This window comes from Symphalangus syndactylus, chromosome 13, assembly GCF_028878055.3.
Source record: "Symphalangus syndactylus isolate Jambi chromosome 13, NHGRI_mSymSyn1-v2.1_pri, whole genome shotgun sequence".
Classification (NCBI taxonomy): Eukaryota; Metazoa; Chordata; class Mammalia; order Primates; family Hylobatidae; genus Symphalangus; species Symphalangus syndactylus.
In genome coordinates, this window is record NC_072435.2 from 127,495,873 (window position 1) to 127,517,321 (window position 21,449).

The window sequence follows — 21,449 nt, forward strand, 5'->3', positions numbered from 1 at the left end:
TTAGTCAGGATGGTCTCAATCTCCTGACCTTGTGATCTGCCAGCCTCGGCCTCCCAAAGTGCTAGGATTACAGGCGTGAGCCACTGCGCCTGGCCATTTTTTTTTTTTTTTTCTTTTTGAGACAGTCTGGCTCTGTTGTCCAGGCTGGAGTAAAGTGGCAGGAACTCAGCTCACTGCAACCTCCACCTCCCAAGGTTCAAGCGACTCTTGTACCCCAGTCTCCTGAGTAGCTGGGATTACAGGCGTGAGCCACTGCACCCAGCCTGGCTAATTTTTGTATTTTTAGAGACAGGTTTTGCCACGCTGGCCAGGCTGGTCTCAAACTCCAGGCCTTAAGTGATCCACCCTCCCAGAGCGTTAGGATTACAGGCATGAGCCACCATGCCTGGCCTCATTTCTTTTTAGAGCTGCATAGTATTCCATTGTCTGGAGGTACCACAGTTTTTCCATTCACCTGCCGACATATCGGTTGTTTCTGCGTTTGGGCAGCGGTAAATAAAGCTGCTGTAAAGGTCCTTGTGTCAGAGCCAGGTGGTGAGGGTGGGCCCAGGGGAAGCCGTGGCAGTACAGGAGGGACCTCATCCTTGCACACGCTAGCCATGTGGGGGCAGGGCTCCAAGCCAGGGGGACCAGGCCTTGGTGCCCACACTGCCACAGAACTGTGGCCCCCCTGGGTGCCTGTCCAAACCCCCCCACCTCAGTCCTGGAGCCTGGGCTGGTGGAGGGGTGCCCTCCTGGGGGGGTCACTTAGTACAGGTGAGCCACCCTCCCAGCTGGACAATTGCATCTCCCTCCTGCCTCCCCTTCCTGCCTCGGCCACCAGCTCCTCACAAGCCACACGCAGCCCACTGAGTGCCCCTTAGGAAGGGGTGTCAGATCGGATCCCTGGGGCTCCCATCTCACTCATAGCCAACGCCAAGTCCTCGGTGGCCCACGAGGCCCCACACATCCTGGCCCTGGACCCCTTGGTCCTCTTTTCCTATCAGTCCCTCCAGTCACCATGCAGCCCTGTAGTTTCTCTACCTGCATACTCCAGGTGGGCACAGTGCCCAGGCCCCACTGAGTCCTCACCTGGAGGAGGAGATGCAGCCCCTGGAGGGCGGGAGTGGGGCTGCTGCAGACGGCTGGCTCCTGCCTCCTGGCCCTGCGTTGCCAGGAACACGCTCTCCCCAACACCTCCATGGCTCATTCCCCAAATTCAAGCTTGTGGTTGGCTGAATTGTGGCCCCAGAGATGGGATTAAGGATTTTGAGATTATGCCAGATTATCTGCGCGGGCGGGCCCAGGACCATATGAGTTTGTCTAAGGGAAAGCAGGAGACAGGAGGGCAAGCTTGGGAGAGGAGGCAAGGAAATGGTGGGCGCAGTGGCCACACCTGGAATCCCAGCACTTCGGGAGGGGAGGCGGGCGGATCCCTTGAGCTCAGCAGTTCGAGATCTGCCTGGGCAACATAGTGAGCCGGTCTCTTAAAAAAAAAAAAAAAAAAAAAAAGGCCGGGCGCGTGGCTCACGCTTGTAATCCCAGCACTTTGGGAGGCCGAGGAGGGCGGATCACGAGGTCAGGATATCGAGACCATCCTGGCTAACATGGTGAAACCTCGTCTCTACTAAAATACAAAAAAATTAACCGGGCGTGGTGGCGCGCGCCTGTAGTCCCAGCTACTCGGGAAGCTGAGACAGGAGAATCGCTTGAGCCTGGGAGGCGGAGATCCCCAGCCGAGATCGCGCCACTGCACTCCAGCCTGGCGAAAGAGCAAGACTGTCCTCCGCCACCCCCCCCCCCCAAAAAAAAAAGAGTGGCCACTTTTCAGGAGACCGTATCTCTATAAAAAATAAGAAAAAATTAGCTGAGCGTGGTAGCGCGCGCCTGCGAGGACCGCTGGAGCCCGGAGGCGGCGGCTGCGGTGAGCGGTGACCCCTCCATCGTGCGGGTGAAGGGCAGGGCGGAGCCGCCCCTGCGCCCCAGGGTCTGTGGAACGGGGACGGGGAGCGGGGCTGGGGCCCCACGAGGGCCGCACAGGGCGGGTGCCACTGAGGGTCTGGGGGCCGAGCCCGTGGAAGCGGACCCGGCAACGGAGAGGAGCGGGGCCAGCGTGCGCTCAGCCCTTCCCCTGCTCCGCTGGGCGGGCGACAGCACCCGGGAGGCGGCGGCGGAGCGACCACTGCTCGCACGTTTCGCCGCGCGGCCCCGGTGCCGGATGCAAGAGGGCCTGGTGCCCCGCCCTCAACACCCCAATCCCCGCCCCACCCCGCCCCCACCCCCCAATCTCCGCCCCCATCACCCCCCATCTCTGCCCCCGCCCCGCCTCTTCTCCCGAAGAATTTTTGTCCGCGCTCGGCCGCCGTGCAGCCCGTCGTTCCACTTCCGCCTTCGCCCACGTGGTCCGGCTCCGGCTCAGTCAGCCGCGTCGTGAGTGGGGCCTGTCACGGAGCGAGCCTTTCTGGTCCCGACGCGGGTGGCCCGGGTCTCCTCGACTTCCGAGGAAAGCCCGCCGGGCGGGGCGGGAGGTGAAGAGGCTGGGGAAGTCAGAGGTTAACCTGGGCGTCAGGGGACGTTGGAGTTTATCCGTCAGGGTCCCGGGGCGGTCTGGAGGCAGTAGAGGCGGGGCTTGGGCGCGGGGCCTGAGAGGTCATGGGTCAGCAGGAGCGAGGCTGGGGCGTCCAGGTCCGAGAGGTCAGGGGCCAGCAGGAGCGGTCTTGGGGTGTGCGGGTCCGAGAGGTCAGGGTTTAGCTGGAGAGGGCCTGGGGCGCCGGTTTCCCGGAGGTCAGGGGTCAGCAGGAACAGGGCTGCAGTGTCAGGGTCCGAGAGAGGTTAGGGGTCGGCAGAGGCGGGGTTGGGGCACTGGGGGTCAGGGGTCGGGCATCAGGGCGGGGTCGGGTGCACTGGTAGCCTGCGCATGGGCCTCCAGCTTCGCGCGCTGTTGGGAGCTTGCGGATGGTGGACCCTGCGCCTGGGACCGCGTCCGTCCTGGTAATGACCGCGACGCCGGGCGACCCCGCTATGCCCGCCCAGCCCAGCCCACCCCAGTCCACCCTGCCCGGTGCCCACCGGGCCCCCGCTCACGCCGCCCTTCTCCGCAGCTCGCCGCGCATGGCCGGGAACGCGGAGCCGCTGCCCGCCAGATCCGCGCGCCCCCTGGACCGGACGTCCTGCAGCGGCTGGGCCGGGGGCGTCCGCGTCTGGGAGGACGGAGAGCATCCGGCGAAGAAGCTCAAGAGCGGCGGGGACGAGGAGCGGCGCGGGAAGCTGCCCAAGCGCAAGATCGTGCTGCTCATGGCCTATTCGGGCAAGGGCTACCACGGCATGCAGGTGTGGCCGCCCGGGAAGCGGCGGGTCCCGCGGGGTTTAGGTGCAGGTGCGGCCGCCGGGGAAGCGGTGGGTCCGGCAGGATTTAGGTGCAGGCCCAAACAGCTTTCACTGGTCCTGCTGCACGCGAGCTCCTGCTGCCTTCCATCAGGCCCGGCCCTGCCGCTAACCACTGTGATCTGGGGCGGGGTTCACTTGCTGTGTGCCTGAGTTCTCATCTTTAGGGTGGGAGTGCTCACAGCACCTGCTAAGTAGGGTGTGAAGATGAGCTAGGTGTACTGATGCTCGGTGCTGAGAACAGTGGACAGCACAGGGCAGCTCAGAAGAGCCTGCTGTCGTGTGCGTTAAGGGGACAGAGAGAGCTAAGTATTAAAGTTGTGAGGATTCTCTCCTCAGCCCACTTCCTTTTCTGGAGGGTAGAGGGTCTGGGTACATTCAAGTAGGCGTATTTTTTTTTCTTTTTGAGGCATGGTCTCCCTTTGTGGTCCAGGCTGGCATGCAGTGGCGCATCCGCTGCTCGCTGCAGCCTCCACCTCCTGGGCTCAAGAGATCTCCCACTTCAGCCTTCCGAGCATCGAGGACTGTAAGTGTCCTTGACCTCACGGCCTGAATAATTTTTTTATAATTTGCAGGAATGGAGTCTTGCTAAGTTTTGTTTTTTTTTTTTGAAACGGAGTCTCGCTCTGTCACCCAGGCTGGAGTGCTAGAGTGCAGTGGCACGATCTCGGCTCACTGCAAGCTCCGCCTCCCGGGTTCATGCCATTCTCCTGCTTCAGCCTCTCCGAGTAGCTGGGACTACAGGCGCCCGCCACCACGCCCGGCTAATTTTTTATATTTTTAGTAGAGATGGGGTTTCGCCGTGGTCTCGATCTCCTGACCTCGTGATCCGCCCGTCTCGGCCTCCCAAAGTGCTGGGATTACAAGAGTGAGCCACCGCGCCCAGCCAAGTTTTTTATTATTTATAGGAATGGGGTCTCGCTGTGTTGCCCAGGCTGCTCTTGAACTCCTGGGCTCAAGCGATCCTCCTGCCTCGGCCTCCCTGTGTTGTGATTACAGGCATGAGCCACTGCGACTGGCCTCAGGTAGACATTCCTTTTGTTCCTTTTTGTAGTTAACATTGTGGCTTTGCCCAGTTCTGTGTTCTTTATAAACATCTTTAAGGATATCCACAGAAGTTCATGCAGTGTCTGACTGAAACAAAAGTTTAAGAAACTAATGCTTAACTTTGGCGGTTATAACAGCTTTTATGGTGAAAGTTTTAAGTAATGGATTGCTTTTTTTTATGGAGACAGAGTCTTGCTCTGTTGCCCAGACTGGAGTGCAGTGGCGGGATTTTGGCTCACTGCCACCTCCGCCTCCTGGGTTCCAGCGATTCTTGTGCCTCAGCCTCCCGAGTAGCTGGGACTACAGGCGCTCGCCACCATGCTCATCTAGTTTTTGTATTTTTAGTAGAGACGGGGTTTCACCATGTTGGTCAGGCTGGCCTTGAACTCCTGACCTCAGATTATCCTCCTGCCTCCGTCTCCCGAAGTGCTGGCATTACAGGGGTGAGCCACCGAGCCTGGCCAACCACTGTGCACTGCAACCTCCGCCTCCCAGATTCAAGCAATTCTCCTGCCTCAGCCTCCTGAGTCGCTGGGATTAAAAGCATACCTGACTAATTATTTATTATTTATTTATTTATTTATTTTTGAGACAGAGTTTTCCTCTGTCGCTTAGGCTGGAGTGCAGTGGTACATTATTGGTTCACTGCAACCTCCACTTCCCAGGTTCAAGCGATTCTCCTACCTCAAGAGCCCGCCACCATGCCCGGCTAATTTTTGTGTTTTTAGTAGAGACAGAGTTTCACCATGTGGGCCAGACTGGTCTCGAACTCCTGACCTCAAGTGATCCACCCTCCTCGGCCTCCCAAAGTGCTGAGATTACAGGTGTGAGCCACTGCACCTGGCCATGGATTACTTTATATCCGATGTTTTCTTTTTTAAGTATAGGTAGCACCCACGGCACTGATTTCATAACTGACAGATTGTGGAAGTAGGTGTATGCCCAGGTTCAATCAAACCTGTGTTTTGATTCCATTCCATGCTACCCACCCCCTAGTGTGGAGCAGCCCGGGCCCGGGACAAGTGAGCAGAAAACAGTGTTTTCACGTGAGTGTGGCAGCTCACACTTGTAGTCTCAGCACTTCAGGAGGCCAGAGGAGCGCTTGAGGCCAGGAGTTCGAGACCAGCCTGGGCAACATCGTGGCGACCCCTGTCTGCAAAATATAAAACCTGTTTTTGTCTCCTTTCTCCAGAGGAATGTTGGGTCCTCACAATTCAAAACAATTGAAGATGACTTGGTGTCCGCCCTCGTCCGGTCAGGCTGTATTCCTGAAAATCATGGCGAGGACATGAGGAAAATGTCCTTCCAGCGCTGCGCCCGGACAGACAAGGTGGGTGGCGGCCTTCTCTGCCCCTCCCCCGCTGCTTTGAGCAGCACGTGGCCCACTTTCCAGCTCAGTGTTCTGGCTCGTTGTGCTGCTGCTGAGCACATATGATGAGCAAATCAAACTAGCCTACGCCTTATGCAGGTGAGACATCCGGGATCCTGGTCAGCTCAGGTATAGCTGGATCTAGATGCTCCCTGCCAGTGGGACTCTGTGCTTTCTCTGGTCTTTTCTTTCTCTTGTGTTGATTCTGTTCTCAGGGACACACATTCCTGCAGGTGGCACGGTGGCGGCCGCAACGTCTGCCTTCGACCCTCCAGTCAGGCTCACTCTGAGGCGGATGTGATTGTGTGGCTGCAAAGGCAGAGAGCCACACTTGTATGATGCAACATTCTCTTTTCTTTCGTTTTTTAGAGTCAGGATCTCATTCTGTTGCCTAGGCTGGAGTGCAGTGGCATGACCATGGCTCACTGCAGTCTCAAACTCCTGGGCTCAAGCAGTCCTCCTGCCTCAGCCTCCCGAGTAGGTGGGTGTATTAGTCTGTTGTCACACTGTTATAAAGAACTGCCCAAGATTGGGCAATTTATAAAGAAAAGAGGTTTAATTGACTCAGTTCCACATGGCTGGGGAGGCCTCAGGAAACTTAGATCACGGCGGCAGGTGCGAGAGAGTGAGGAGGGTAAGGGGAAGAGCCCCTTATAAACCATCAGATCTTGTGAGAACTCACTCACTATCGAGAACAGCATGGGGGAAACTGCGCCCATGATCCAGTCACCTCCCACCAGGTCTTCCCTAGACACGTAGGGATTACCATTCAACATGAGATTTGGTGGGGACACAGCAAAAGCGTATCACTGGAACGACAGGCACTCCACCATGCCTGGCTAAATTTTTTTTTTTTTTTTTTTTTTTAATATGGGGTCTTGCTGTGTTGCTCAGGGGTCTCAAACTCCTGGGCTCCAGTGATCTTCTCACCTTGGCGTCCCAAAGTACTGGGATTTACAGGCATGAACCACCACATCTGGCTTGAAATTAATGAATAATTCACTGTATTATAAACAGTATATTAAGGATATCCTCATTTCAGCGTGTAATCCATATAAAAATCTCTTCATGGGATAAATGTAATATGTTTTTGTGTGTATGCTAAGTCCACACTCATCATATCTCCACCACCCTGGACCTGTTATGTGGTCTCAGCTGCATGGGGCTGGTGACCCAGCACTGTTCCTTCAGAACCACAAGGCTGAGTACTCCTGTTTCTGATTGGTTTGCACGTCCACCCTGGACGCTGCTGCTGGCCTGTGTGGAAGCACGTGCCAAGTGGTCCTGTGACGCCACATTCCTGTGCTTGGGACTGAACCATGGGATTGGATGTGCACAGAGTGGCCCGCCACAGGGAATGGGGATGTCTCTAAGGAGGGACCCAGTGTAGGGTCCAGCCCTACAGGGCCTGTGGGTTTTCTCTTCATGTGCGGAGACGAGAGATCGTAGAAAAATAAAGACACAAGACAAAGAGATAGAAGGAAAGACAGCTGGGTCCAGGGGACCACCACCACCAATGGGCCGAGTCTGGTAGTGGCCCCAAATGCCTGGACGCACTGCTATTTATTGTATACAAGGCAAGGGGACAGGGTAAGTAGTGTGAGTCATCTCAAGGGATTGATAAGGTCACGCGAGTGATGTGTCCACTGGACGGGGGCCTTTCCCTTTGTGGTAGCTGAGGCGGAGAGGGAGGACAGCATACGTCAGCATTTCTTCTATGCACTTATCAGAAAGATCAGACTTTAATACTTTCACTAATTGTGCTACTGCTATCTTCTAAGAACTTAAAAGGAGGAGCCAGGTGTACAGTTGGAGCATGAAAGTGGACAAGGAGCGTGACCGTTGAAGCACAGCACCAGAGGGAGGTGTTTAAGCCTACAGAGGACTGCGGGCAGGCCTGGGTAATGTCAGGCCTCCCACAAGGGTGGTGGAGCAGAGTGTTCTCTCACTACCCTGGGGAAAGGGAGACTCCCTTTCCCGGTCTGCTAAGTAACAGGTGCCTTCCCAGGCACTGGCACTACCAGTAGCTCGAGGAGCCTTCAGGCAACCCTTATCTGGGCGTGACAGAGGGCTCACACTCTTGTCTTCTGGTCACCTCTCACAGTGTCCTTCAGCTCCTGACTCTGTATGGCCTGGTTTTTCCTAGGTTATAATTATAGAACAGAGATTATTATAATAGTAAAGAGTAATACTACAAACTAATGATTGATAACATTCATATATAATCATATCTATGTCCTATTTCTAGTATAACTTTTCTTATTCTAATTATTTTCTTTATTACACTGGAACAGCTCGTGCCTTCAGTCTCTTGCCTCGGCACCTGGGTGGCTTACCGCCCACAACCCAACATTTGGCAGACAGGGACAGCAGAGCTGGAGAGAACAGATGGCTTTTCTGTAGCACGTATAAGGCCTCAGTGAATGTGATACCTGTCATCCTTGCTCTTCCGAGTGCCTGGCTCTGTAACACGGCTCTCAGGCTGCCTGAAGGCATTGGGGGTCTATCAGAGACATAACTTTTTACCAGTCAGGATCCTCCGGGAATCTGAATAAAGCTATGGCTCTTATTCCCACAAACACCTAGTTTCAAAGGCACACAGATCCCTGGGGATCCATGGACACATACTGGAGCCATCGTATAGAGGGGAGAACACAAAGAGGGATCCACAAGTTCACTCCTAGTGGGTGGGGGTGATGCATCTGTGGCTCAAGGTAGAGAGTTCTGTGGGTCTTACTGTTTTCATTTTCTTTTTGATTCTTCCATTTACAGCTCTCTGGTTGTTTTCAGGGAAGAAGAAAAGTAACAATTTGTCCAAGCTGATGAAGAGAGCATTTCAAAATAGGGTCCTTGTATTTATTTTTATTTCTGCTGTTATTAGAGACATGGTTTCATTCTAATAGTTTTCTCACTTGTATTGGGAAACCTGCAGAAGTAAATCCATGAGGCCGACATGGTCACACCGGAGTGCCCTGCCCTTCAGATGAAAACACAGTAACAGTTTAACATTCGTATTATTTATTTATTCATTTATTTTTGGGACGGAGTTTCATTCTTGTTGCCCAGGCTGGAGTGCAATGGTGTGTGATCTCACCGCAGCCTCCACCTCCTGGGTTCAAGCCATTCTCCTGCCTCAGCCTCCCGAGTAGCTGGGACTACAGGCATGTGCCACCACGCCCGGCTAATTTTGTATTTTTAGTAGAGATGGAGTTTCTCCATGTTGATCAGGCTGGTCTTGAACTCCTGGCCTCAGGTGATCTGCCTGCCTCGGCCTCCCAAAGTGCTGGGATTACAGGCGTGAGCCCCCGCGCCCGGCCTGTTATTTGTGTGTGTGTGTATTTCTGCTGTTTAACATTCTGTTTTTGTTTCAGATTTTAAAAATAGCTTTATTGAAATATAATTCACTCTTGGCCGGGCGTGGTGGCTCACGCCTGTAATTCCAGCACTTTGGGAGTCCAAGGCGGGCAGATCACTTGAGGTCAGGAATTCAAGACCAGTCTGGCCAACATGGTGAAACCCCGTCTCTACTAAAAATACAGAAATTAGCCAGTGTGTTGGTGGCTGCCTGTAGTCCCAGCTACTCAGGAGGCCGAGGCAGGAGAATTGCGTGAACCTGGGAAGCAGAGGTTGCAGTAAGCCGAGATGGTGCCACTGCACTCCAGCCTGGGTGACAGAGTGAGACTCCATCTCAAAAAAAAAAAAAAAGCAAAAAAGGAAATATAATTCATTCTTGTACAATTGACTCATTGAAAGTGTACTGTTCAGGCCAGGCGTGGTGGCTCACGCCTGTAATCCCAGCACCTTGGGAGGCTGAGGTGGGCGGATCACCTGAGGTCAGGAGTTCGAGACTGGCCTGGCCAATATGGCGAAACCCCGTCTCTACTAAAAATACAAAAATTAGCCAGGTGTGGTGGCACACGCCTGTAATCCCAGCTACTCAGGAGGCTGAGGCAGGAGAATCGTTTGAATCCGAGAGGTGGAGGTTGCAGTGAGCTGAGATCGTGCCATTGTACTCCAGCCTGGGCAACAAGAGTGAAACTCCGTCTCAAAACAAAACAAAACAAAAAAACCAAAAAGAAAGTGTATAGTTCAAGCTGGGTGTGGTGGCTTACCCCTGTAATCCCAGCACTTTGGGAGGCCAAAGTGGACGGATCACTTGAGGCTTGGAGTTCGAGACCAGCCTGGCCAACATGACAAAATCCCATCTCTACTAAAGATATAAAAATTAGCCAGGCATGGTGGCTCACACCTGTAATCCCAGCTACTTGGGAGGCTGAGGCACGAGAATCTCTTGAACATGGAAGACGAAAGTGGCAGTGAGTTGAGGTTGCATCACTGAGCTCCAGCCTGGCAAAAAAAAAAAGTATACAGTTCAGTGGTTCCAGTATATTCACAGAGCTGTGCAGCCATCACCACAGCGAGACATAGGACATCCCAGAGATACCAGGTGTCCCTCAGCTGTTGTCCCTATCCCCACAGGATGTCTCCGATATTCTCACTTCAACTTCTTGTCAGTACAGAGTGGTTGGCAATGAGATGTATTTTCTTTCCCTTTTTTGGTGCTAAGTCTTTGAAATCTGTTGTGTATTTACCTAAAGTCATCTTGTTTCAGAACAGCTCCTTTCATTCTGTCACGTTCCATGTGTGGATCTGGCCAGTGGAACATCTCAACAATTTATTTTACTCTTTCCAACTTTTTATTTTGAAAATTTCACACTGCTGGGCGCGGTGGCTCACGCCTGTAATCCCAGCACTTTGGGAGGCCGAGGCAGGCGGATCACGAGGTCAGGAGATTGAGACCATCCTGGCTAAAACGGTGAAACCCCGTCTCTACTAAAAATACAAAAAATTAGCCAGGCGTGGTGGCAGGCGCCTGTAGTCCCAGCTACTTGGAGAGGCTGAGGCAGGAGAATGGCTTGAACCCGGGAGGCGGAGCTTGCAGTGAGCCGAGATTGCGCCACTGCGCTCCAGCCTGGGCGACAGAGCGAGACTCCATCTCAAAAAAAAAAAAAAGAAGAGTTCATACCTTCATAAAAGTCTTAAGAATAATGCCATGAGCACCCACAGTCTTCCCGGATTCACCAAAGCTAGGTTTTTGCCATATTGTCATAGTTGTGTTTTTTTTTTTTAATTCATTTTTTTTTATTTTTTGAGATGGAGTTTCACTTTTGTTGCCCAGTTTGGAGTGCAACAGCACAATCTCGGCTCACTGCAACCTCCACTTCCCAGGTTCACGTGATTCTCCTGCCTCAGCCTCCGAGTAGCTGGGATTACAGGTGCATGCCACCACTCCCAGCTAATTTTTTGTATTTTTAGTAAAAATGGGATTTCACTATGTTGGTGAGGCCAGTCTCGAACTCCCGACTTCAGGTGATCCACCTGCCCGGGCTTCCCAAATTGCTGGGATTACAGGCGTGAGCCACCGCACTTGGCCTGGTTTTTTTTTTTTTTTTTTTTATCTTTTTTTACCTTTTTTGAGACAGAGTCTTGCTCTGTTGCCCAGGCCGGTCTTGAACTCTTGGGCTCAAGCAATCTTCCCACCTTAGCCTCCCAAAGTACTGGGATTATGAATGAGAGCCACTGTGCCTGGCCTTTTTCTATCTTAAAATCGAACCATTTGAGAGTAAGTTGGAGACATCATCATCCTTTACCCTGAAACATCTTAGCATGAGTCTCCAAGGGACTGTGACATCCTTCAGCAACCTCACACTATCAATTATTACCCTTGTGAAATTCAACCTGATAGAGGACCATCATCTAACATGTTGTCTAAAGTAGGAAACTGTCTTTTCTGTTTTCTTCAGCGTCTTTGATGTGACATGCCTTTTATTTTTGTTAATTGGTCCGGGATCTAATCTAAGATCATTAGTGGCATTCAGTTGTCATGTCTCTTGAGCTTCCTTTAATCGAAAATGATCTCCTTGGCCGGGCATGGTTGCTCACACCTGTAATCCCAGCACTTTATGAGACTGAGGTGGGAGGATCACTTGAGGCCAGGAGTTCAAGACCAGTCTGGGCAACATAGCAAGACCCTGTCTCTACAAAAAAATTTAAAAACTAGCCGGGCATCGTGGTGCCTGCCTGTAGTCTTAGCTACTTGGGAGGCTGGGGTGGGAGGATTGCTGGAACCTAGGAGGTCAAGGTTGCTGTAAGCCAAGATTGGCACCACTGCACTCCAACCTGGGTGACAGACCAAAACCTTGTCTCAAAAAGAACCCAACAAAAAATCTTTAGAAACTTACTTTAAAAAAGAGGTGTAATATACAAACAGTAAAGTGTGCTAAAGTGTAAACTTGATCAGTTTTTATCTGTGTACCTACCTGTGTACGTACTGCCTGTCTCCAGACGGCCCCTCCCTTTCCCCCAGGGCCACTGCTGTTCTGACTCAGGTGGGGACCTCCTCCTTACTCTGCTCTTGGTTCTAAGTTGTGTTTTCTCTTTTCCCCAATCCTTGGGAGTCAGATCTTCATACCTTTTTTTTTTTTTTGAGGTAGAGTCTGGCTCTGTCGCCCAGGCTGGAGTGCAGTGGCGCGATCTCGGCTCACTGCAAGCTCTGTCTCCTGGGTTCACGCCATTCTCCTGCCTCAGCCTCCCGAGTAGCTGGGACTACAGGCTCCCGCCACCGTGCCTGGCTAATTTTTTGTATTTTTAGTAGAGATTAAAAATACATTTAGTAGAGACTAATAATACATTTAGTAGAGACTAATATTTCATGTTAGCCAGGATGGTCTCGATCTCCTGACCTCGTGATCCGCCCGCCTCGGCCTCCCAAATTGCTAGGATTACAGGCATGAGCCACCACGCCCGGCCCTCCAGATGCATTTTTAACAGCAGAATTCATGTGTGAAACGACATAAGATCCGCGTAGTCCTTCTGTCTCAGAGATCAGCGTGCAAGGCCCGAGGGACCCACCTTCCGTCACATGTTCTGCTTTCTTTACAGGGTGTGTCAGCAGCTGGCCAGGTGGTATCCCTGAAGGTGTGGCTGATTGACGACATTCTAGAAAAGATCAACAGCCACCTTCCCTCTCACATTCGGATTCTGGGTAAGCCTTGCAGTGCAGGAGGCCACACACCTGGTTGTAGATGGTCTTGCAGAGACACGAGGCTATGCATGCTCCTGCCTTTTCCAACTGTCTCTGATGCAGAAGTGTAGTCAGAGTTGCTTTGCAGCTGGTTCTGACCTTCAGAAATGGGAGCAACTAGACAGGAGTAGAAAGCTGCTCTTTTGCAGTGCTTGTTGCTACACGGGCGCCTTGTTTTAAGCAAACACGGGATGTGAAAATCTAAATTCATGGTTAAAGTGAACAGTTGTTCCCTCTTATGGCAGGACTGATAAATGGAATTTTTAGGCCTCCTTAAAATGTGACTGTCTACCTTTTAAGTGGCAGGTACAGGCAATTTACATACATACATTCGTTCATTCGTTTATTCTGTTTGTTTTTTGAGAGAGTCTCACTCTGTCACCCAGGCTGGAGTGCAGCGGTGCGATCGTGGCTCACTGCAGCCTCCGCCTCCCGGGTTCAAGTGATCCTCAGCCTCCTGAGTAACTGGGACTACAGGTGCATGCCACCACACTTCATTTCTGAGTTTGTAGAGATGGGGTCTCATTGTGTTGCCCAGTCTGGTCTTGAACTCCTGGGCTCAAGTGATCCTCCTGCCTTGGCCTCCCAGAAGCCGCTTATATTTAATGTAATGATAGGTGTGGCTGGGCGTGAATCTGTCGTCCTGCTCTCTGTTTTCTTTTCCTTTTTGTTTTGGTGTCATCCCAAGAAAACAGAACTGTTGTCTGCCTGACTGGTCTGCTTGGAGAGAAGTGTTTGAGACAGGGTCTTGTTCTGTTGCCGAGGCTGGAGTGCAGTGGTGTGATCACAGCTCACTGTAGCATCGGCCACCTGGGCTCAAGGGACCCTCCCGCCTCAACCTATAAGCTGGGACTGCAGGCACACGCCACCACAGCCGGCTGAATTTTTATTTTTATTTTTTTGTAGAGATGGGGTTTCACCATGTTGCCCAGGCTGGTCTCAAACTCCTAGGCTCAATCAGTCTACCTGCCTCAGCCTCCCAAAGTGTTGGCATTACAGGCATAAGCTGCTGCGCCCGGCCCACAGCCTGATTATTTTCAGATTCATCCATGCTGTTGTGTATGTCAGCAGTCTGTTCCTTCTCATTGCTGCGGGGTGTCCGCTCTGTGGGTGTGCCACGGATTGTTTATACGCTTACCTGCTGATGGACACGGGGTGATTTCCAGTTTTGGGCTGTTAGAAGTAAAGCCACTATGAACATTTATGTGTGAGTCATAAATAGGATTCAGTAATCCCTGTTGATTTTACCCACTGTTAAGTTTTTGTTCTCATTTTTTTTTTTTTTTTTCTTTTTTTTTTTTTTGAGACGGAGTCTCGCTCTGTCGTCCAGGCTGGAGTGCAGTGGCGCAATCTCGGCTCACTGTAAGCTCTGCCTCCCGGGTTCACGCCATTCTCCTGCCTCAGCCTCTCCAAGTAGCTGGGACTACAGGCGCCCGCCACCACGCCCAGCTAATTTTTTGTATTTTTTTTTTTAGTAGAGACGGGGTTTCACCGTGGTCTCGATCTCCTGACCTCATGATCCGCCCGCCTCGGCCTCCCAAAGTGCTGGGATTACAAGCGTGAGCCACCGCGCCCGGCCTGTTTTCATTTTTATATTTTTTATGACGGAGTCTTGTTCTGTTGCCCAGGCTGGAGTGCAGTGACGTGATCTCGGCTTACTGCAACCTCCACCTGCCTTCTGGGTTCAAGCGATTCTCCCACCTCAGCCTTCCCAGTAGCTGGGATTACAGGTACACGCCACCATGCCCGGCTAATTTTTGTATTTTTAGTAGACGGTGTTTCACCATGTTGGTCTCAAACTCCTGATCTCAGGTGATCCGCCCACCTCAGCCTCCCAAAGTGCTGGGATTACAGGCGTGAGCCACTGTGCCCGGCTGCTTTTATTATTTTAAATTCACACATAATAATTATACATAGTTATGTAGAATTATGTATATTTCCAGTCATGTGTAACGATCAAATAGGGCAATTAGCATAATATATCCGTCACTCCAAGCATGTATCATTTCTTTGTGTTGGAAACATTCCGTATCTTCTCGCTATTGGAAAATTACAATAAATGGTTGTAAATTCAGTCACCTTATAGAGCGCTGCACCTGTCCCTCCTGCCCACCATCCTCCTGTGCCTGTTCCCCACCCTGTGGCTGCCCCGTCCCCAGAGAAGCCAATGCTTGCTGGAGCTTGGTCGGTGCTCTGGGTAAAGAGACGCTGGGGCTCACACTGTGCTCAGGCCGCTCCCTGGTCATTCAGGCGCTTCTCACCTGCCTTTCCTCTCCCTGACCACCTCCCCACTAGGACTGAAGCGGGTCACGGGCGGGTTTAACTCCAAGAACAGATGTGATGCCAGGACCTATTGCTACCTGCTGCCCACGTTTGCCTTTGCGCACAAGGACCGGGACGTGCAGGATGAAACCTACCGCCTGAGCGCCGAGACGCTGCAGCAGGTCAACAGGCTCCTGGCCTGCTACAAGGGCACGCACAACTTCCACAATTTCACCTCGCAGAAGGGGCCACAGGAGCCCAGTGCCCGCCGCTACATCCTGGAGATGTACTGCGAGGAACCCTTTGTGCGGGAGGGCCTGGAGTTTGCGGTGATCAGGGTGAAGGGCCAGAGCTTCATGATGCATCAGATCCGGAAGATGGTCGGCCTGGTGGTGGCCATCGTGAAGGGTTATGCCCCTGAGAGTGTGCTGGAGCGCAGCTGGGGCTCAGAGAAGGTGGACGTGCCCAAGGCGCCGGGACTTGGCCTGGTCCTGGAGAGGGTGCACTTCGAGAAGTACAACCAGCGCTTTGGCAACGATGGGCTGCATGAGCCGCTGGACTGGGTGCAGGAGGAGGGCAAGGTCGCAGCCTTCAAGGAGGAGCACATCTACCCCACCATCATCAGCACCGAGCGGGATGAACGCTCCATGGCCCAGTGGCTGAGCACCTTGCCCGTCCACAACTTCAGTGCCACTGCTCTCACGGCAGCTGGCACAGGCGCCAAGGTAGGGGCATAGTCCCAGCAGTGTTCAGCAGGCCCACATTGTTCCCATTGTACAGAGGAGTGAGCTGAGGCACAGAGAAGTGTGTCACTTCCCCCAAGGCCACACAGCTGCTGCAGGAGCAGGGCCAGGCGGTCTTGAGATGTTCTTTGTCTGCCTGCCTGCGCCACCCACTTGCTCCCCCACCGGGTGCTTTTAGATTCTGGGAGTACTGTCCCAGGGTCAGGCTTGCTGCCAGCACACCTACTATGGACCTGGCACAGAGCGTAATCAGTGGCTAGACAGCTGTGGAATGTAGCTTAGAACCGGAACATACAGGATTGTAGGTGCAGAAGCTAAAAGCTAAGTGAATGAAAATGTCATTCTAGTTCTTTGCTCTGGGGTGAGAGATGTCCCCAAAGCCCGAGTTTGTTCTTTCTTTTTTTTTTTTTGAGACTGAGTCTTTCTGTCGCCCAGGCTGGAGTGCAGTGGCATGATCTTGGCTCACTGCAAGCCCCGCCTGCCGGGTTCACGCCATTCTCCTACTTCAGCCTCCCAAGTAGCTGGGACTACAGGTGCCCGCCACCACTACTGGCTAATTTTTTATATTTTTAGTAGAGACGGGGTTTCACCGTGTCAGCCAGGATTGTCTCGATCTCCTGACCTTGTGATCCACCTGCCTTGGCCTCCAAAAGTGCTGGGATTACAGGCGTGAGCCACTGCGCCCGGCCAGCCCGAGTTCTTTCATGGTGGCCCAGTGAGGTTTCAAAGGGTGACATTCCCAGGTAGGGCTCAGGGAGATTCTTCCTGTCATCTAGATATCTGTGAAAAGAGAGTCCTTCCTGCATACCTGGGTGGCAAATTCAACTGTGTGCAGGCCCCAGGGAGGTAAGGTGGGCAGGCAAGGGGCCAGGCGCCTGGCAAGCAGTCCTATAGATGGGGCAATGAGAGGCCCCCAGCCCAGGGACGGCAGGGAGTGGGGGGCCAGCAGTGGCCGGAGCCCTGGTTCCATCTGAAGGGGGTACTCGTGGCTCAGTGGCAGCTGGTGGTGGCCATGTTGGAATGTGACAGTGACCGCATGCTTAAACGTTGTCAAGGGGAACCAGCGTTGCATACTGGTATGGGAAATCTTCCCCTTTTTGAGTGCTGGTAGTTAATTTTTCCCAAGCCCGGTGCGGGCTAAATACAGCACAGGTGCTGATTTGGCCGGGGCCAGATTGGACTGCTGTGGACTCTACTGATGAGAGGCATATATACTTCCGAGGCACCTGCATTTGTTGAGTTTCCAAATGGCCCCATTTTATTTTCCCCTGTGGTCAGTGTGGCCTGTGAGGATGTGAAGGAGCCCAACAAAGGCCCCTCTAGTGTCCCCAGCCCTTGGCTTTCACTGGTCAGGTTCCTGACCTGGTTAACAGAATGACCGAGAACAAACACCAGCCTCTGCTCCTGATGAGGGAGTGGCGGGGGCAAGGCTCCTGTGCCGAGCCTGTCGAGGGCACCTCTGGGCATTCAGGAGCAGTGGAGAGAGTGCTTGCCTCTCATTCTCCATGTGGTCTTCTTCTGCAGGTGCCCAGTCCCCTGGAAGGCAGCGAAGGGGACGGAGACACTGACTGAGACAATGGGAGCTGCCCACCAGAGTGCCTCTGAGCAGCTCACAGTGTGTGCCCAGGTGTGCCACCCCTGTGGGCAGCAAGAAGCTGGGATCGCTGCAGCCATGTTTTCCTGGCCATGGCTTCTCAGGCCTGCCTGGCAGATGTGGCCTGGCATTGTAACCTCAGGACCTTTCCTTGTAGGAACAGCCTTTCTCGAATCTGTTTTCAGCTCTTGCATTGCATAGATGAACCTCAGCATGTAAAGAACTATTTTTTTAAAGAAGTGATTTTCTTATTAAACAAGTACAAATTTTGCTTAGTCAGTCCTTGGTTTGCCTTTTTCTTAGTCTTTTTTAACATCTTTTTTGTCCACAGAGATGAGCAGAGCATATTGTCCTGTTGAGAACAGATACTGCTGAACAAAAGAGGCAGGCCCAGGAGGTGGCTCAGCCTGTAATCCCGGCACTTTGGGAGGCTGAGGTGGGCAGATTGCTTGAGTACAGGAGTTCCAGACCAGCCTGGGTAAAATGGTGAAACCGCGTCTCTGCAAAAGATTAGCTAGGCATGGCGGCGTGCCCTGTAGTTCAGCTGCTCAGGAGGCTGAGGTGGGACGACTGCCTGAGTCTGGAGAAGTCGAGGCTGCCCCCTGATCGCCACTGCACTCAAAAACAACAATAACAACAACAACAACAACAAAAAACTGGCCAGGCGCGGTGGCTCATGCCTGTAATCCCAACACTTCGGGAGGCCGAGGCAGGTGGATCACTTGAGGTCAGGAGTTTGAAACCAGCCTGACCAGCATGGAGAAACCCCGTCTCTACTAAAAATACAAAAATTAGCTGGGCGTGGTAGTGAGACTGAGGCAGGAGAATCGCTTGAACCTGGGAGGTGGAGATTGCAGTGAGCCAAGATCACGCCACTGCACTCCAGCCTGGGTGAGAGAGCCAAACTCCGTCAAAAAAAAAAAAAAAAAAACCGGCGTCCTGCACTCTGCAGGGTGGGGCCGAGGCAGGGCTGTGGAGGGCACTGAAGCAGGGGCCCCGCTGACCCGCGGCATTCCCGAGAGGGGTGGCCGCCCCGGGCTTCTCTTCCTAGACAGCCCCGTGCATGCAGCCTTTGCCCTGGTTGCAGGTCGGTATTCGCCTCGGCGCTGTCCCGGTGCCAGGTGGGTGGGGGCTGGGGCAGAGGGCAGAAGGAAGGGGCGCATGGCGGAACAGGCCCTTAGTGGAGCTTACTGGAAGACCCACCAGCAGCTGCTTCACGTCATTGGTCACAGGTGCGTCCCGTGCCGTTCGTAGCTGCAAGGGAGGCTGGGGAAGACTGCTTTTGAAGTGGCGCTTAGCGTGGAACAAAACACGTTGTGTTAGCCAGGAGCAGGGGATCCTTGGCCGGCGGGCTGCCAGGAGCCGAGGGAGGGGCTCAGCGGTGGAAGTGCTGTGCATACGTGGGCGGCCTCCCAGCCTGCAGCCCATGGGCGCACGTGACCAATGCACGAGCACCTGACGCCCCAGCGGTGCAGACAACTAATGCGCATGCGCCTGACGTGCCAACAACGCTTGTGACTAATGCACAGGCACTTGTCGCCCCAGCAGTGCGTGAGTGACACACATGCACGTGCCCATGACGCAGTGGACACCGTGTGTGAGAAGCGGGGCAGGACAGGTGGGATTGGGAGATGCTTCAGGCAGTGAGCTCTCAGGGTGTGGGGTGCCCAAGAGAGCGGAGCCGGTTTTAGGGATTTTGGCCAGAGGAGCAGTGGGGCTCACCGTTTTGGGAGCCAGGGAGTGCAGGTGTGAGGCCCACTGGGCTTTGGGTTTGAGGGATGGATGAGCTGGGCCATTAACTGGAACGGGAGACAAGGAAAGGAGTGGGTTTGGAGAACTAGCAGGAGCTTGGTTCTAAGCATGTTAATTTTACCTGGGATAGACAGGACTTTATTTTTATTTTTTTTGAGACGGAGTCTCGCTCTGTTGCCTAGACTGGAGTGCAGTGGCGTGATCTCGGCCCACTGCAACCTGCGCCTCCTGGGCTCAAGCGATTCTCCTGCCTCAGCCTCCGGAGTAGCTGGGATTACAGGTGCCCGCCACCACGCCCGGCTGATTTTTGTATTTTTGGTAGAGACGGGGTTTCACCATGTTGGCCAGGCTGGTCTCGAACTCCTAAGCTCAGGTGATCCACACGACTTGGCCTCCCACAGTGCTGGGATTACAGGCGTGAGCCACCATGCCGGGCCTGGGTGACCCATTTAAATCACCTTTGATGATCCTGGGGTATGTGACATTTTAAAATAATATGTATATATGGAAGGAAATAAAAAAGTATAAAAAAGGGAAGTTGCCTTTCATTCTCTAATTCCCAGTATCCCTGTCCAGAGGCCACTGCTCTCACTAGTGCCCTGTGGCTTCTTCTGGAGAGTTCCGTGTATATATAAGCATGCGTGAACCTTTGCAAGGCTGGTAATGCATCTCCAGCAAACACGGGATAATGTTTTCACTGCTCTGTGGTAGCCAAAAGGTTTCTTTTTCTTTTTCTTTTTTTTCTATTTTGAGACAAGGTCTTGTTCCGTTGCCCAGGCTGGAGTGCAGTGGCGTGATCATAGCTCACTACAGCCTCCACCTCCTGGGATCAAGCTATCCTCTGGCGTCCCAAGCAACTGGGACTACAGGCGCACCACCATGCCAGGCTAATTAAAAAAAAAAAAAATTGGCCAGATGCGGTGGCTCACGCCTGTAATCCCAGCACTGTGGTAGGCCGAGGTGGGCGGATCATGAGGTCAGGAGATCGAGACCATCCTGGCTAACATAGTGAAACCCCGTCCCTACTAAAAATACAAAAAATTAGCTGGGCGTGGTGACAGGCGCCTGTAATCCCAGCTCCTTGGGAGGCTGAGGCAGGAGAACCGCTTGAACCCAGGAGGTGGATGTTGCAATGAGCCGAGATCGCGCCACTGCACTCCAGTTTGGGCGACAGAGCAAGACTCTGTCTCAAAAACAAAAAAAAATTTTTTTAAGAGACAGAGTCTTGCTATGTTGCACAGGTGGTCTCAAACTCCTTGCCTCAAGTGATCCTCCTGCCTCAGCTTTTCAGTGTGCTGGGATCGTAGGTGTGAACCACTGTACCTGGGCCAAAGATTTCTTAAGATGCAAAAAGTGAAAGAAAAAAGTGATAAATTGATTTTCACCAAACTTAATAGCTTCTCGTTGGAACAGCCAGTCTGAAAAATTTGCTAAACCCATCATTTCACTTACCTGGACTCAGTATTTCATGCCTGGGGATGAAGCAGGGAGTCCTAAGGTGGGGAGTTGAGTATGGTTTTCTCAGTGTGAGTGAGGATGGAAACCGTTGTGTCGTGGTGCCCTGTGTTGCCACTGGGCAGCACCACCTGTGACTTGTGTCCTGAATCCTGCACTGATGGCTGAGTCAACACCTCACATCACCAACTCCTCTCTTCTTCAGCTGCTTCATCCTGGCTGCCCCTGCCTGGATTCCATAGTCCACCACTTCCAGGATTCTGTGCCTCCTTGAGACAGTGCCTTGGCATGAATGCCCCTAGCCATGGTTTTACCCAACTGCTGGCCTTGTTTTTCTTTTTGTAGTGGTGCTCTGTCACCTGCGCTGGAGTGCAGTGTTGCGATCTCAGCTCACCGCAACCTCCAGCTCCTGGGCTCAAGTGATTCTTGTGGCTCAGCCTCCCAAGTAGCTGGGACTACAGGCACCACCATGACCAGCTAATTTTTGTATTTTTAGTAGAGCCCGGGTTTCACCATGTTGGCCAGGCTGGTCTTGAACTCCTGAACTCAAACGATTTGCCCACCTCTGCCTTCCAAAGTATTGGGATTACAGGCATGAGTCACTGCGCCCAACCAACTGCCAGCCTTCTGATGCTCGTTTATGATAATGAGGGCAAATGTGATTGGTGGTGTGCTCTGTGTCCACCGTCACTGCCATTTCAACAGTCACCCGGAGTTTCTACTGGCAGACAGTCCCATGACACTTCTCTAAGTCAGTGTCTTCTCACCAGCATATCTGAT

The 21,449-nt window shown here is 52.9% G+C and overlaps 1 protein-coding gene across 6 annotated transcripts; it reads left to right on the forward strand.

Moving 5' to 3' along the window:
* The first annotated feature begins 1,972 nt into the window (after positions 1 to 1,972).
* Positions 1,973 to 17,741, forward strand: PUS1 (pseudouridine synthase 1). Of its 6 annotated transcripts, none has more exons than XM_055237089.2 (6): positions 1,973 to 2,970; positions 3,081 to 3,309; positions 5,603 to 5,740; positions 12,722 to 12,824; positions 15,159 to 15,850; positions 17,393 to 17,741. In XM_055237089.2, the coding sequence occupies exons 1-6, from the start codon at positions 2,897 to 2,899 to the stop codon at positions 17,438 to 17,440; spliced, it is 1,284 nt and encodes a 427-aa protein (XP_055093064.1). In that variant the 5' UTR covers positions 1,973 to 2,896; the 3' UTR covers positions 17,441 to 17,741. The 6 variants fall into 6 exon arrangements, with proteins under 6 accessions (XP_055093064.1, XP_055093065.1, XP_063471321.1 ...); XM_055237090.2 differs by having other exon boundaries at positions 2,293 to 2,970; positions 3,081 to 3,305; XM_063615251.1 differs by having other exon boundaries at positions 2,333 to 2,409.
* Positions 17,742 to 21,449: the final 3,708 nt, after the last annotated feature.